Source organism: Eumetopias jubatus, unplaced genomic scaffold (genome assembly GCF_037043125.1).
Source record: "Eumetopias jubatus isolate StellerSeaLion01/CBP00866 unplaced genomic scaffold, mEumJub1_p1.0 scaffold_17, whole genome shotgun sequence".
NCBI classification, from domain to species: Eukaryota; Metazoa; Chordata; class Mammalia; order Carnivora; family Otariidae; genus Eumetopias; species Eumetopias jubatus.
Window position 1 is genome coordinate 52,362,767 of NW_028274823.1, and position 17,746 is coordinate 52,380,512.

The 17,746-nt window shown below is 39.6% G+C and overlaps 1 protein-coding gene across 1 annotated transcript in view; it reads right to left on the reverse strand.

The window, feature by feature from the left end:
- Positions 1-17,746, reverse strand: part of LRMDA (leucine rich melanocyte differentiation associated) — a 1,122,731-nt gene that overhangs the window by 221,043 nt on the left and 883,942 nt on the right. The window contains exon 7 of the mRNA XM_088019786.1: positions 1,378-1,462. Coding sequence (XP_087875912.1) covers positions 1,378-1,462 — 85 coding nt within the window. The remainder of the gene's footprint in view (positions 1-1,377; positions 1,463-17,746) is intronic.

The following is a 17,746-nucleotide window of genomic DNA, read 5'->3' on the forward strand; positions in this document are numbered from 1 at the left end:
TTCAAATATAAGAAACCAATAAATAAATCCATGAGGATATAATGCTAGAGTTAATTCATTATTCTGTCTAGATATGCTATTATTATTTACCTAGGGGAACTCCCCTTCCCTCTCAAAAAAAAAAAAGTCTCTAAAGGAATATGTTTGACACTTCCATAAGGACATTCAGCGAAGGAAATCTATACACGCCCCTCAAAATATGGCATGTTGGCAGCTATTTGTTCTACCTGCCTTTGAGCAAAGTTGATTTTCACAAAACTGACACTTAGTGAACAGAATCATAATTGAACCAAAATATATGTAAATGGAGAAAAGTTCTACTGTTCCCAGACATCAAATAGGCAACACAGGTACAAGTCACAGACACCTGGAATCCTGCATTATAATCTTGATCATTTCCTGCAGAAGAAGAGAGGGCCATTTGCCCAGAGCCCACATGTCTTCTCAGAGTGCCAACTTCACCACTTTCTGGGCCTCTCTACAGCCTTAGTTGCCACCCACCCAGCCTACAATGTACCTGGGATGACAGACCTGGAACAGTACTTATTCAGTGTTCCCTAACTGTATGAGGGGAATTTCCTGCTTGGAGAAATGCTATTTAAAGTATGGAATGCCCTCAAACGAAGCCTGTTCTTACTTACCATTGGAGGGTAGATTCACAATTAAGAAATGTGGCTGTCGTAACCAGGATAAAATGGGGTAAACAAGTTTTACTGTAGGGCCTCTTCCCGTCCCTCCAGTTCCGACAAAGGTGACCATACAGTCCTTGGTCTAAGCAACCAGCTTAGGGACAAGGCAATTTTAAATTATATTCCATGCAGACTCCAGAGATGACAATAGGAATTCAAGGCTTTGGAAACACTGGGTAAACCAAAGTAATGTTTTGGGATCAGATAATTTAAGGAAAACTGTGCACCAACTCTCTGCAATGTTGCTAGGCAAACTGGAATTTCTTTTAGCTTAATGTAGAGTTCATTCATTTTGAAATTACAGATTTCAACTACTCTACTCCCCAAACAATGATACTTTTACAAATATTAGTGAGTTTCCCAATTCTCTCCATCACTTTTGCTGCAGGTAATGATCTACTTAGTAATTTTTAAGTATTATAATCTCTTTACTTAAAGCAAAAAATAAATCAAATCACAAAATTATATTATAGCATGGATTTATTTGCCTTCCCAGCAGACTGCCACTAAATTCTGTTTAATATGAGTTAAAATCGCTAGGTTTGACAGGTATGGTTTTCTCATCAAGGACTTGAAAAGCACTGTGTTCCTTCTAAAGTGCCGAGGCAGCAATAATGAGCCCAGAGCTCTGCACAGCCAAGTGTCCCTCCCTGCAACCACTAAGAGCAATAAAAAGCCAAGTTCCTACCTCGATGATTGGTGAGATCCCTGGAAGCAGAAGGCAGGGGTGTATAGTGGTGCACTGGAGAGGCCGTGATGCAGTCACTGGAAGCCTGTGTAATAAAAGAAAATGTCAACATGAAGTAACACCAAACACTAAATACCTTCATTTACCAAACATGCCTCCTAGGGATCTGGGCCTGGAAGAAATATTATCAACCAAGAGTCTTAGGAAGCAAGAGTTGTCTGTGCTGAGATAATGTTCTGCTGAGTGTAGGGTAGCATACAAAGCTTTGAGGAGCCTTGGTACAGGTGGAAGGGCCCTGAGACAAGGGAACCCCTTGTTTATTTCCTGAACTGAAAGGAGGAGGAAGAAGAAGGGAGAGAGGGTGAAGGCCAGAAATGATATAGAGCTAGATTTCTGTCACCTGCCTTCTTCCAGTACTTCCCACAGATTAAATGTTCACTATGAAATTTCTCTGGAAACCAGTGAGGACGCTGAGCTTTGCCCCAGAGTGGATGGGGAAAAATGGGGCTGGTTTGCGTGGGCCCCGTGGCACTGAGACACACAGAAGCTGAGGGCTCAGCAGCAGGAAGTGACCGTACTGAAGGATATAAACCATTGCGCACCTTGCAGTTGGGGTTCTGGCTAAGTTTAACAATAACACTGAAAAACTCATCTGAAATTTGGGATATAATGGTCATCAATAAAATTTTGCCATTCCAAGACTTAAAAGAAAATGGTATGAAATGTATTTTGAAGATGATTTTTTATTGTACACAAACAGCTCTTTAACCATCAAACTGTATATAGTGTGACCCATATGTGTAAGTGGTGCTATCTTTCTCTCTCTCTAGCTCTACAACCATGGGGATGAGGCCAGGAACAGAGGACTACAGCTGTCGGGTCAGCTGTCCCTCAGAACCAATGACCGGTCTGTCACATTCAGAGTGTGGCTGCTTATAGCAAAAAGCATCACCACTGCAATTCTTACTGAGACTTCTGAATCAAATACTACTTTTTTTTTTTTTAATATCCAAAAAAGAACATCTGCTAGGATCAAAATCCTAAGCTTACAACCTTTCCAAGCTTCAAGAAAAAGTAAATTTCATTAATGCTACATTTTTCTTTCTGGAATAGGAAACACATTCTATGGGATATATTTGCCCTGCTAGGAGGAGGCCTTTTCTCCAAAGAGATTATCTACATTACAGGAATCAAAACTAAGTAGGAGATTAGACCTACTTGCTAGAAAAACCCTTTAAACACTGCTTCTGACATTTGAGATGTTTGATTAAGCGGCTTTCAGTGGAGACTTATAGAAAGAGTTCTGAATGGGGCAGAATCAGAAGCTCTGTCCCTAAGGTAGAGACAGATTTCAGGTAGCATTACTTCACTCCAGCTCGAAGGGAAATACGTGGTGTTTAAAGCTTGATCCAAGCGTATTGGGTCCAGAAAGATAAAAGTTCAGTCACTAAGAAAAATGTTTTAAAAAGTTGACAAGATTTGCTACATACTACATCATTAGATATTTAGGATACTGCAAGAACACAAAAGAGTCAGAAATTAGATTAAATTTCAAATACTAGAGTCACCACATGTCCCTCCATTTGGCAGTCAGGGTCTCCTGTAATCCCCATGTGATAAATGAGACACAGTGACAGTCTTCTAAATATGGCACCTATTCGATGCTTGAGGCAGCATATATGGGGCAAAGTCATAGGGGCCGTCCTTCCATAGATCTACCATACTTCCTTAGTAAAAGGCCATAGTTTCTCTGTCAATGTTTCTATTCCATCTCAATGCTAAAAAGGCCTACAATTCCACTATAAGTTTTAGGTTGCTATACTGTGATATTTCTTAGTGCATTTAATCTCAATTTGGGCTGTTGACAATTTGATGACAGCTTTTCCTAAAATTACTGGAAGAAACTACCTTTCAGCAAATACCTCTGACTGGGCAAAACATTAGAGCTTTATAACCCAGAGTAAAATAGCTATTTACCTTTATTTCCAGGTGTAGTCAAAGCAAAACTGGTATGGCCCGAGTTCTGTTTTGCAGTCATCATTCTACGCCTAATGTCCAATTACTTTTCGGCTCGGTGTCCATTTATAAACTTGAGTCATGAAAACGAATCCAGGAAAAGAACAATTTTGTAAATGGTGCCTTTCAGTGGAACATCTATGGCTGGATGTTTAGGGAAACTACTACAAATTAAGATTCTAACTACCAGTTCTTTGACTTGGCTCTTATCAAAATGAAGTCCATGTGATCTTTTCAATTTGTTCTCTGAATATTATGTTTGCAGGCACAATTAAGAAAAGTATGATTGTCATATGGAACAAGTGGACAAGACAATGTCTTCAACTTGCACACTACCTGCCCCCGAATAAAGAACTTCCTTGGCGCTCCAATGGCGCAGTCAGTTAGCGGTGGTACTTATACAACAGTGTGGGTGAAGCAAAATAAAGAACTTCTCTTGAAACTGAAGCAACATACCCACAGTGTATTGAGTATGAGATGGTAGAAATGTAAGTGGAAAAACTTAAATAATATTTCCTTTTACCTGAATTAAGAAGATATTCCCTAAAATGGGAATAGGGAAATTTGGGTAAATCTGAATCTTCAGAACCACAAATCCTCTCAAATCTTTGAGTCCTTGCCAAATTTCCTAACTACCTATGGCAGAGAATTATACTTTTACATTTTACTTTTGAAATCACTCCTGTCCTGGGGCGCCTGGGTGGCTCAGTCGGTTAAGCATCCGGCTTCGGCTCAGGTCATGATCCCAGGGTCCTGGGCTCGAGCCCCTTCTCCCTCTCCCTCTCCTCCCACCCCCACTTGTGGTCTCTCTCGTTCTCTCTCTGTCAAATAAATAAATAAAATCTTTAAAAAAAAGATATCACTCCTGTCCAAAGATATTTGTAACATCTACAACAAAATATTAGTATCCAGAATACATATGTCCCTAAATAATTGAAAATACAATAGAAAAATGGACAATGAAAACGTCAGGCAATTCAAAGGAGAGAAAACCTGAGTGGTCAATGAATGAAAGAGAAGATGGTCAAATTCACTAGTCTGAAGAGCAATGCATATTAAAACAAGACAAAATTTTTCCACTCGCCATCTTGGCAAACTTTCAAGTCTTACAACAAGTGCCAAGGAGAAGAAAGGGAAAGAACTTTTAACCTCTCATCCCTTGCCATTGGGAATGGACACTGGTTCAATTACTTTGGAGAGTAATTTAGCAGCATCTAGTAAAACTGAAAATTAGTACAGCAACTCCATTTCAAATGTATACACTATGGAAAATTTCACTCAGGTCTATAAAGTGGAACATAAAACAGTGTTTATTGCATGATTATTTAGAACAGAACAAATTGGAAGTAGTTCAAATGCCTGTCAATGAGGAAAATGGATAAATAAAATGTTGTATATTCATATGACAGAATAATATTTAGCATTTAAGAGTAATAAACCTGATCTAGGTATCTCAACTTGAATAGGTCTAAAATTTTAACACAGTGAAAATACAAGTTGCAAAATGATAAATATGGTATAATATTTATATATATGTAGTTCTTTGACATCATGTTTGTATGGAAACATCTAAAAATTATACAACTTAAACACTAAATTCATGAAAATGGTTTTCTCTGCCAGAAGGCAGAGTAATAGGACTGGGGCTAACAGAGTGGGAGGAGCTTCAATTATATATATATAAGATTTATTTATTTTAAGACAAGGCTTAGAAACAAATATATCAAAATATTAGAAAATATAAATTCTGTCCCTTGCCAGTGGCAAAGTAATTACATGTGTTCATTATTTTTCAACTTTTCTACATTTTTGAAATTTCTCAAAATTAAACAAAAAAAAAAAACTGAGAAAAAAACAAGGTTCCTGTGTCCTCTCTGATCCATACCATCCTATATTGATATGAACCCATAATGAGAGGAAATTTCTTCGAACAGCTTCCCAATACTCACACAACATGGATTGAGGCCATTTATGGTTGGCTTTTTTGCAATGAAATATCCCATTTCTGTTTTTTCTAAAGCTGCTAAGTGTGACAATAGATTGGAAAAAGCTGTTAAATAATAGTAAATATGTACCCCCTTCACACCAAGGCTTGAAATGATCATGCCAGCCTGGTAAGTCCTTCCGCCTAAGATTTGTCAAAGCATACTGAAGGTCTGTATCCTCTTTCCCTACTCACAATTGGAGAGCTGCTGATAATTTTTTAAACTCACATCAATAATGATAATAGTCACTAATATACTGTACACTGCAATTTCCATAATGCAGGAAGGAAGGAGAACTTTGGCAACCTCACTGGAAAAGAGTCAATGGGAGTATAGCACACTCCATGAGAGACTTGCAAAGTGAGAATTTCACTCAGTGGTTGCAGAAAACAAATGTCTTCAGATGAGTATGTAAAATTCAAGTCCCTTCCCATTGGGTGCATTCCATGGAAACCTGCATTCCAATGGATATTTCTGAACATCATGGATGCCCTGAAGGAATATGATACAGACCACAGGAGGACTGATTTGGCAGGTTTCAAAACAAGAAGAGGGCAGCTACAAAATTGTTTAATAGACATAAATCTCCTACTATTTTTCACAAAATACCATCTAAGACCACATCTCTACAACTCATTCCCCATTACTCAGCTCAAGTGGAGCGCTTTGGCATGCTCACTCACCCTTAAATCATACACAGCATAAAGTGATCCTGGGTCTCGGAAATTTGTCAGCCTCCTTCAAGTAAAAGCAATCTTCACTTTTCATCACAATTCATTCCCTGAAACTGTGGTATAAAGCTGACTCTTCTAAAAACATTTATTTTCTTTCATAAGAAAAAGCATCACTCAGTTAGTTATCAAGTATTTAATAACCACCTACTACATGCCAAGCCCTGTGCTGAGAATACCAAGAAAAATAAAATGAAGGTTTTGGTTGCATTCCTGACTCATCAAAAAAAAAAGATAACCATGATTAATACTGGTTGTTAAGAGTCACTGACTGGTAGCATGACCCCCATACTGTGTATTATTACAGAAATTTGTCCCTGACCTCTATTATGACACATGAACACATGGAACAGTGATTATGTCCTTGCTTGTTTCTTATTCGTACTAAGAGAAAGTTTTCAAGATTAACTATATTAGCTTTCCAAGATTAACAATACTATTAACCCTTGTACCTAACATGCTGCCAGAAATATAGAAAGAAGTTAGTGCATCGTGACTGAATGAATAAAACATTTTAATGTCAAAGATAAAACTGGCTATACAATGATTATAATTCAACACAACAAAAGCGTGAGCCACGTTGCCAGAATCAGAGGTAAAAACTTGCCATCACCTGAAAGATTAAATTAGAAGCCGAAGAACCCACCTGAAGGAGATTCCTGATCTGCTCCCAGGTGAAGGCACCATACCTTTCAGTGTGAAGCAAGACAGAAATCCTTCATGACAGACATATTGGGTTGGGAATGACAGACAGGTTTGGGAGCAGAAATGGCCATATAGTGTCAGATCCAGAAGTCAAGAAATTGGGAGGGAATAAAAAATGGTAAGGTAGGTGTAAGGCTGAGTCAATAACCAAGAGACTAAGAAATATCCCAAAGGAGCAAAAGGCAGAGTCTGGGCAAGAGCCCAGCATTCAGCTGAATGAGGAAGCTGAAGGCTGGTTCAGGCTATAAGTCAGTCAGAGAAGGATAGGGTGCCAAAGACTTCTCTGAAATAAGGAAACCCCTCGAAGGCAACAGCCTGGAGCTTCCCATTGCTTCTATCTGGTATAAAGGGGTCCAGTTCTGCCAGTGGCTAAAATGGCATCAGGCCCAGAGTTATAGTTTAGGAATATTTGTGGAAGGAGGGAGGAAGGGAGGGAAGAAAAAAAAAAAAAAAAGGAAAAAAAAAAGAAAAAGAAGGACTATGGGGCTTGGGCATTTTGGGGCCTATTACATAAATAATGAAATCATAGAATGTAGGAGATGCAAAAGACCTTACAAATCATCTAGAACGGTGACTTCCAAAATATTTTTAGCAGCCACTAATATAGCAGAAGGAAAAATAAAAATCTAAATATTGGGCATTATGGAAATAATCATGATTTCTTATGGCAAGCAAATAAAACTATAATATAAAAGAGGGAGAAATATGCCAAGATTTTTATTATATAATAGTAAGTAAACATAGTAAATATTAAAACAGTACATATGCTGTGATTTTTAACAATATAAGATTTACAATAGGTAAAAGCTAATAGGCAAAGATTAAAGATTTTTGTTGGGGAACCTGGGTGGCTCAATGGGTTTAAGCATCTGACTCTTGCTTTCAGCTCAGGTCATGATCTCAGGGTCGTGATCTCAGGTTTGCGAGATCCAGGCCCACATGGAGTCCCATGTGGGGGCTCTGCACAAAGTCTGCTTGGGATTCTCTCTCTTTCCTTCTCCCTCCCCCTCTGCCCACCCCTCCTCCCCCATACGCCCACATTTGTTCTCTCTCTAAAATAAATAAAATCTTGGGCGCCTGGGTGGCTCAGTTGGTTAAGCGACTGCCTTCAGCTCAGGTCATGATCCTGGAGTCCCGGGATCAAGTCCCGCAACGGGCTTGGGAGTCTGCTTCTCCCTCTGAAACCTCTTCCCTCTCGTGCTCTCTATCTCTCATTCTCTCTCTAATAAATAAATAAAATCTTTAAAAAAAATAAATCTTTAAAAAATGATTTCTGTTAATGTGATTTAGAGTGATTTGATTTTTCAACTTATTTAATTATGTCATTGCTTCTTGCAATTTAAAATATTTAAAATTTAAATATTTAAAATCCTACCTATATATCAGGGCTGATATAAAACAATGGATTTTTCCATCAACTATCTTTCTAACCTCTCCCATCAGAGTGAGGCGAGGTGGACAAAGAGGGACGAATAATTGGAGGTAAGGAGGAAAGAGAAGGGGATTGGAAAGAAAGGAGGCAAAGTGTGGTACAGGAGCTAATATCTCCTGAATGCATCCTAAGTGCTAATGGTTTTCCAGTGTATGAGGTAAGTCCAATTATTACTCTCATTTGAGAAATAAGAAAACAGAGAGGTAGAATAAGTAACATGTCCAAGGCTATACAGTTCTAAAGTCCACAGTGTGATTAAGAACCAAGTCAGAAGGCTAAAGCCCCCCACAGCCCAAGTTGTTTCCCCAGCGCCACCCTCTGTCTTCATTGGGGGCCCCAAGATTTTTTATGATACTCTTCTCCTGACCATCACTTACCTTTGCCCCATCCCACTGTCAGCAGGGCCCTATCTGGTCCTTTCTGGTAAGAATATAGACTTCAAGAGCACAGGAGTCAAGACCCAACCTGAGAGTGAATGCCTTTACAGCCCCTAAGATAGGAACTTCTTGAACCATCAAATGAAAGAAAATTTACTTTAGAAAGTATGGGTAATTTTAAAAGCAGAATATCATGTCTATAAACAAATAATCACCTTTGTCCACAGAAATATGATGAAACACAATATTTTGCCTATAATTATTAATCCTTGCTAAAAACTTAGTTTTTGTCATATGCTCAAACATAGAACATGATCAGAATCTAAGATACATTATAATTTGCAAGTAATGAGTGTATGTATAATTGTGTGTGTCCCGGGGCACCTGGCTGGATCAGTTGTTAAGCGTCTGCCTTCAGCTCAGGTCATGGTCCCAGTGTCCTGGGATCAAGCCCCGCATCGGGGGGTCCCTGCTCAGCGGGAAGCCTGATTCTCCCTCTCCCACTCCCCCTTCTTGTGTTCCTGCTCTTGCTGTCTCTCTCTCTGTCAGATAAATAAAATCTTAAAAAAAAATAATTGTGTGTATCCCATTTCTTGAGCACTAATTGTATGCAGGCATCTTATACACAGAGTTTCATTTAACTATCTCAACAACCTGAAGATATAAGTACCATTATTATTACCATTTTATAGATAAGGCAACTGAAATTTAGGAAGATTATATAACTTGCCCAAGAGTACCCAGCTATTATGTGGGCAATTTGGAATTCCGACCAACACTGCTTGATTCCATAGCCTGAATTCCAAAATTGTGCAATGAACTTGAAGCTTGAAGGTATCTGAAGAAGACAACCTTCCTGGACTTAGTATATATACACTAAGATAGATAAAATATATTTGTAGTGACAGATGATTCAATCTATGTTAATATGTAACATTATGTGGCCTGGCATATAAATAAACCATTAAGTTATTTATTAATAACTAATTGGCTATGTAATACAGACACAGTGTTTTCAGATCTCCTTGGCCATTTAGGGTTAACATAACCAGTGGGTCTGGAGTCAACCTGTACCAGCTCATAATGGTTAAATTTTCAGGAATCTTGTGTTAACACAGGCTTTATTTAAAATTGAATTGCATACACTTGTAATTGGATAAATTATATGAAAAGGTAATATATACCACAACTCATCACTTCCTACTTTACAGAATTTTACTGTTATTTATGCTCTTTACGTTATTTGTGTCTATTACAGCTCTATAGTGGAAATCCTTTGAAATGATGCTTTACTTCACATCTCTTTCCACATGTTCAGTGATGTTGCTTTGGTAGCCTGACACTGCCATGGTAGGGGTATTGACAGCAGAAGTTGCCAAATGCTACAAATTGGGGATTGACTTACTATTTTACTGATTTCCTAAACTTAAGAAAGTGATAAAAAAAAATGTTAATGATGCAGATTAAAAATATATTGTGCCTTTCATCAATACGATGTGAATAGCATAAAAATGTGAGGAAATATTCTTCCAATATTCAAACCCTGTTATCCAGTTCAGTAAAGACATTGCTCAGGTCATTGACAAATGAGGGAAGTTCTGACCTGTTCAGTAAGAAGGGAAAATAGTTGATATTTCATATCAGGACTACACTTGTTCATCTACGAAAACTTAGATTGGCTATGGACATGAGAGTTTGGCCAAAATAATCAAGAATACTCTGTGAGAATCAACTGGTTGCATGGAATTTATAACAAAAGGCATTATATAATTTTTATTTGTAAATTGCATGTTATTCATCCTTTATATATATGAAAATTACAATAAACATTCATCCTTTTTTTCTCCCCCAGAGATCTGGTTAACTTTTACCAGCACACCACTACATAATAACCCTTATTAAGTAACATCTACAGTATGTTTGGGGCTATGTAGAAAAGGGTTATTTTATGGCCTAGGAATGGAAAGGATAGTAAGAAAAAAGCTAATTAAGCTTCAAGGATTCTGTCCTTGACCTATTTACAACTTGGATATCTTCTACTTCTCTGTTTTCTATGCTCAGATGCCTTGCGGACCAAGATTTAGAGCCAGGCTCCATCCAGCTGTACGACCTTGGGCAATTTACTTAAACTCTTTAAGCCACTTTCTTTGACTATAAAATGGTAATAACAGTAGTCATGTCATTATGACGAGGATAACGATGATAGTTAAAAATTGCTAACACATATCAGTGCTTACTTTGTATCTGGGACTACACTAAACACTTTCCACGTATTAATTTATTCAATCTTCACAACATTCCCATGAGGCGGCTATAACCCCTACTCCTGTGTTACAGATGAGGAAAACTAAGGCCCAGAAAAACTGAGGAACTTGACCAAGGTCTCACTTAGTTTCTTGGGCTACTGGTATGTGGCAAGGGGGACACAAATCCAGGCAGCTTGCCTCAGTGGCCACTGTCTTAACCATTCTGAGCTTTTATGGCCTCTTTTCTCAATAAAGGTAAGAGACGAAGATCTTAGCATTGCTCATTAAATATTAGCTATGACTAATTTTTACTTCATTCTAATTTTGTATGGCCTGTAATTTTGTATAGCTTACCTCTTCAAGTAGATTTAAGTTTCTTGAGGGGTAGGACTAACGTTTCATGACCTCTCGGGGCCCTTCATCGTAACTACGACAGGGATATGCTCATCGTTACTTATTACATGAGTAGACTCTACCCTCCACTTGTCAAGCAGAAAAGTACTACTGAGATCCCTCTTGAGGGCAAAAATAGTGAGATCTTTATAGCCTTGTTATAATCTGGGTTCATCCACAGATTCGCTGCATTATTGTGATGGTCTAAACCAGCGTTAGTAAATAGCTACATACGGCATTTCTCATCTGTGTTTGTAGGATTATCTTAGAAATAATATTATGTCATGGTAGTCCTACAGGCTTGATTTATTTTGGCTTAAAAGAAGGAACTTGCCTCATGTGTCTCTCTTCCTCTCACAGAGATTTTTATTCTCGAGGGCTGTGGGTCAAGTCCTGTCCTTGGAACCAGAGTAGTTTTCCAAACTGAGGTGGAGCCAGTTCTGTCAAGCTAGGCCAGATCTGCTGTCAGTGCCTTTCCCAAATACATCAGACCCTCTGCTTGTAAAAATAAATTGATACCAATGCAAGAAATTTATTAGGAGATGACAGCCCAGTTCATAATGGAAATATGGAGAAAACATCATCCTTCAAAACTGACAGTTTATCCATCATGCCTCAGATTCCTGAGATAGAAACAGACACTGTCACATACAATCCGCTGAGGACACGTTGTCTTGGATTTCCTTATGACAGGAAACTCTGAAATAATCCAGAAGAAGGGAAGGACTTGTACTGCCCCTAATGTGCTCGGCCGTAAATTTTTAGCATTAGTAGAAGAAACATGTGGCCAAGGAAATGAAAGATGAGGGAAGTCAGGAGGCCTGGAATTCTCCAACGGCCCCCTTCTTTCTCTCTCTCGGGGGTGATGAACTGGGCGAGGGGTCAGAGAGGGTGACCGCACTGCTGTGAGGGACATCAATATCCTGTTATGCGTAAGCAGAGCCAACAGGTGGCAGGGCACCACTGCGGACACACCACAGTTGGCTCTGCTTGAGGTTTGGGGGAGCAGGTCACCTTGCCCTGCTAACTTTCCAAATGTGGTTATTTTGCTTAGCTTGTTATTTGTATTGATAAACTTGAGACACTTTAGGAAGGCCATTTTAATTAGGAATAAATGCAAGGAAATTTGTGGGGATCACAAGAGGCCTGATCTTTGCAGGCTTAATGAGGTGACCTACACAACCCCATATGAAATAATTGTGTATTGTAGTAAAAGCTGCTTTGGAAAATATAATCGTGGTAGTAAATTGGAATGAAATGAACGTGGTCTTAGAGGGAAAAAAATATTCACTGCCAATTTTATGGGGCCTTAAAATATTTATGTTCTAAACTTGCATTCTTTGGAGATTTGCTGAGTGTTGCTAGAATGAGGAAACATTTTTAATGAGATACATGCATATTTTTTAAATTTACAGATCTTTTTAGCAAAAATAGAAAGTCATAAATGTGAAACGGAAACCTAAACAAGGCAAGTACAGCCTTAATGGCCTTATATTTTAATTCATATATCAGAAAAAATAAAACCATGGGAAATTTCATTTAAATGTGAGTAATACACAAGGAATCTTTATTCGCTGTTGGTGTCTGTCTGACTGAGGTACAGAGAACATTGGCAAGAATGTGACATACCAGATAAACTCAAGCTTTGATGCATTTGTTACGTTACGTGGCTATGAATGGGATATGTGCGTTCTTGGGTTAAACACAAAGTCAAGTACAGGGACTTGATCCACTCCCTGACATAAATCCCTAAGAACAGCAGCAAAATGAATTACCTGTTGATCGAGTCCTTATTCACAGGTAGCTGTGTTTGACAAAACACCAAGTGAGTCTGTAATTCTTAAGACTCTGAATCCTTCTTTAACTGCTCTCATCCTCTAAAAGAGGCAAATGAACTTCTAATTGTTCACATTTGTTTCAGCCAATCTTCCTGATTCCCTGTTTCAGGCAAGACCTAAAAGTGTTGACTTTCCATGTCCAAATTAAATATATCTGTGTTTCCTTTTGCTTTCTATCTAAGTGCATGCCAGCATGACTTAACATTCATCCAAGGTTTATTTCAATATTAGTGGAAAACAAGCCATTTTTCACTTTAATGAATAGCATCAGTGTCTGCCTTTTAACCAAAAATGTGACCTTACACTTGATGGATCTCACCAGAAGGCACATTCTCAAATTATTTTTCTACTGGAGGTTATGACTATCGCTTCCCAAATTACCGTGGCAGTGGCGAGGGAAAGCCCGCATCACACAGCAGCTCAGACAAACAGAACTCAGACTGAACAAAATGGTAGTCTCATTTATGAAACAAGGAAAGGGGAATGGAAAAGAAAGCCTGAATTCTGTGGGAGGGGGAATGAAAAGAAAAAAAAAAGGCCTCCTCTGAGCTTTACGGAACAGGAGATGTAGAGCAGCTGAAGGTCCCATACTTTTTTGTTAATACCATTTTTGTTTCCAAATCATTCCAAATTGGGAAGGTGAAGGCTGAGCATTACTGATTCAGAAAAACTCCAAGAGGACATCTGATATTTCTTCCTTATTAAGGATGATGGAGTGTAATTGATGTGCCTGGTGCCTGGCCAATTCCAACTTTTTGAGAATGCCGCTTAATGTGCGGACATTATTTTTGGACTACTGAACACCAGAAAATAATGAGCTGGCATTCAGCTTTGGTGAATAAGACCCTGAATTTTCATCTAAAAGCAGTTTTGAGTTATTGCTGTAGATAAGGTGTAACTGTGCAAGGGAATTTTATCCATGTTTCTCCCATGAATCATAAATGAGGAAAAAAATTACAGTCTAAATTGCACTTAAAAGGAATAAAGTCTTTTCATGTCATACATGATTTATCAAAATGATCTCATTTTAAGGGTACTGTGGTGTATCTTGATTAATCACATTAGGAAGCGTGATGAATGGCCTCTTTAATGGTAACACAGGATTTATTGGCAACATCCCGACTTGAACCAGAAGGGTAAGAAGTAAAATATACAATAGATAGCTAATGCAGATAGGGTGTCAGTAATGCTCTGACTTGTTTTAAAATTATCCTGGGAGCCTCAGTGTCAGGAGATTCTGAAACCGCCAGGTGGTGGAGACCATACAAGTTTTGCACAGGAACTTGGGGGCACCCGCTTACGTGGCGTAACCCTTCCCTAACCTGTTGCAGTGCAAGTTAAAATCACGCCACTGGACCATCAAAAGAAGGCATCCGTGAAAGCGGAACAAACCACGGAAATTCCTGGTAGGAAGAGGGGCACACTGCTTTCAGAGATCAGTGCTCCTATCGCTTTTGCCCCATTTCAATATCCTCTTCACATTTCGCTTTAATATCCTAAATGCCTTTTTTTTTTTTTTTTTTAAGCCTGCTCAAGTCTGCTCCCACTAATTTCCTCTAAGGCTGACAGATCAGAGGCTTTCCTCGAACTGTTCCTTTTAGAGCTGAGGAGGCCTCGTGGTAATCCTGCTGCTTGTCTGCAATTAACCCTTCCAGTTGCCACATTATTAACACCACCACCCACAGACAGAGGAAGCCCCGACCCACTGGACACTGGCTCCTGACTGAAGCTTCAAAGGTGCCAATCACACCCTCGTCAGAAAGGTGCCTGCTGTCAGCATCAGAGGTTTCCATCCTCTCCTCCCCGCTGATCAAACATTCCTCCTCAGAAGATTAATTCAGAGTCTCCGCCCATTTCCTCTCATATCCTCCTTCTCTTTCTGGTTTACCCAAAGATCCATCTTTGCTCCGAAAAGGGAAGCCACGGATAATAGAAGCCCTTTCAAAACAAAAGCTGGGCAAAGGCAAATTTAAGTCTCAGCTGTTATCAACTTTTTTTTTTTTTTTTAACTCATTTGAACACCTTAAGGCAGTGAGGATTAGGGCCTGGCCTGAAATGCCATTCTTTGATCAAAGACCCCAAGACTTTACACAAACATCATCACAAGGCAATGGATGCTTCTCTGAAGGCTGAATTGATTTGTTTGACTGCAGAGCCTGGGATGGGTAGGAAAGCTGCACACTTATTTTCCCGGAGTATATATCACGAGGCCAAGCGACTTAGAAATTATATTTTTTTCTTCGTATGTCTTAATTGGAACAAAGTCGTTTGTGGATTCAGACACAGCCGTGGAGAGAGGCCGTGGAGGGAAGAGAATGGGGGCCAAGCGGGTGTTCTCCCTGTGGCCTTGTTCCATCCCTGGGCAGGGAGGAGGGGTGGCGGTGGGGAAGGGAGGGAGGAGACAGCAGTTCTAGGGTCTCTGATGTGGAGAAAAAGTGACCTCACTGTACTTACATTAGCCAATTCCACTGGAATATCCCACAGTCTCTTAGTAACTGTAGGTACCCATCTCTGTTAAAGCAGTCGTAGCCGGAGAACCCAGCAGCAGGACCTTTCCTGAGGGCCAGTGAGCAGCACCATGTGACCCATTCGTCCGGCCCCTCACCACCCATCGCCATCTTTCAGGACCAGACACCAGACTAACTCACAGTCAAATCTTCCAAAAAGGCTATGCAATGGCTATATAACAAATTCTCACATAAATCATGGCTCGATAGGCTTTAAATGTGTCATACATTCCTGGAAGGAGATAATTTAGCAGTTGCATAATAAAGAAAATATTTAATGTCAAGGTTGAAGGGACAATTGGATATTGAAATGCTTCAAATATTCAAGCATATGAAAATGTTTTTATAAAGAGATGGTTAACCAGATTATTGTTTGGGGGTTTTGTTTCAGTTTTTTTTTCAGGAGGTGGAGTTATTTTGTTATATACACTACAGAGAGACTATCAGAGAATTAAAGCCCGTCGTGATTAAGAATTCTTAACTGATATGACTATATCGGGGCAACTGACCACATTTCCAGGGTACGTTGTAGAATCTCCCTAATTGGACAGCTTGGGAAGAGAAGATTAACCTTTTTGGTTATAAGTGATGAAATTCAGTTTAAAGTCCTCTAGGAAAATAAACGGGTAAGGAGGGTCCTAATGAGTCCAAGGGTACATAGTTTCATGTATGGTTGGATCCACACACTCAAGCTTATCATCAGGATTTCCTATTTCTTCGATTTGTACTCCTGCATCCCAGCTTCAGTTTCTCCATGTGGTGACTTCCCAAGACCTCCAGATCCATATCTTATCGTCTTCAAAACCACAGAAAAATCTTCTGTTTCCTGAAAGTTCCAAGCCAAATCTGGGAACGTGTGGCCTGGTTTGAGTCACACACCCATCCCTGAATGAATGTCCGTGGCCAGGACAAGGAATAGTTTGCTAGCTCACATGCCCAGGCCTAGTGCTGGGACAGCGACTGGTCTCACCAGAGCTCTATAGATTAAAGGTGGAGGAGTGGTGGCTCCCCACAGGTAAATCCATTCTAGAATACAATGTAATGGACACCAATGAGGCCAAAAGACAAAATTCCCCCCTCAGTTCCATCCCTATATAAGTCTTTTGGAGTCCCTCGCTGGGACATTCAAAACATCTTATCATTATCTCTGGGCAAAACTGAACGTGCTATTCAATAGCCCATCCCGAGTCCTCACCATCATCAACAAAAGGCCTCCACGCGCAGAAAATCTTCCCCACAAGGCCTCCCAAACATCATGTATTTTCAACTTTTCCACCTCTCAGTTGGCACCAAACAGCTTTAATGTGCAATTATTTTTTTAACAAGTTTGGGTGTCCCACAGAAGATTAAAAACAGCAACAGTGGTCTAAAGGGGCACAAAGGAAGGGCCACGGGCAGCTGCCGGAGTCACAGCACAGCATGGAAAAAGGAGACCAAGAATACAGACTGAGAGCTGAACCACCAGATATCACAGCAGACCTTTGAAATGACTGCAACCTGACCCACTGCCCCTCCCCCTCACACGTACTCATCAGGAGGCTAAAGTTAAACTTGGTTTAACATGTCCTGCCTAAGTCAGGAATTACATAGTATATTTAATTACTAATTCACGTGTAGTAGCCCTGGTCACTGAGATGAGATATGATTCCTATTTCATCCACACGGAGAACAGATAATGCCACAAGAGAACATGTGACTGGTGTGAAAGAGGAGCCCAGGCAAGTGCTATGGGAACCTCCTAAAAAGTGTTTATCCTGATCTACATAAACTTCCCATGTCTGGGAAAATAAATGCTAATGTACATCTTTCATTTTCCAAAGGCATTTCCCTGCCACTCTGTTTCTCAGCCTCTTTTTTACCTCTTTCTAAAAGAGATGTCAAGGAGGCTTACCTTGAATGTATCCCAGAATCTAGGTTCATTGCTCTCTTAGTAGATGAGGATATTGTGTTCTGAGCAGCTCAGGTGATTCCCTAAAGATCTGTGACATATGTGAGCTAGGAGGTAAAACTGGGACCCTTGAGACTTAGGACTGGTGAATACATTTGAGTTTTATATCCCCTGGAGATCCAAGGAAAGCGGGCAGGATTCTCTGCAACTCAAGGACACCCATTATGGTGACCAAACTAGGATATTCTATG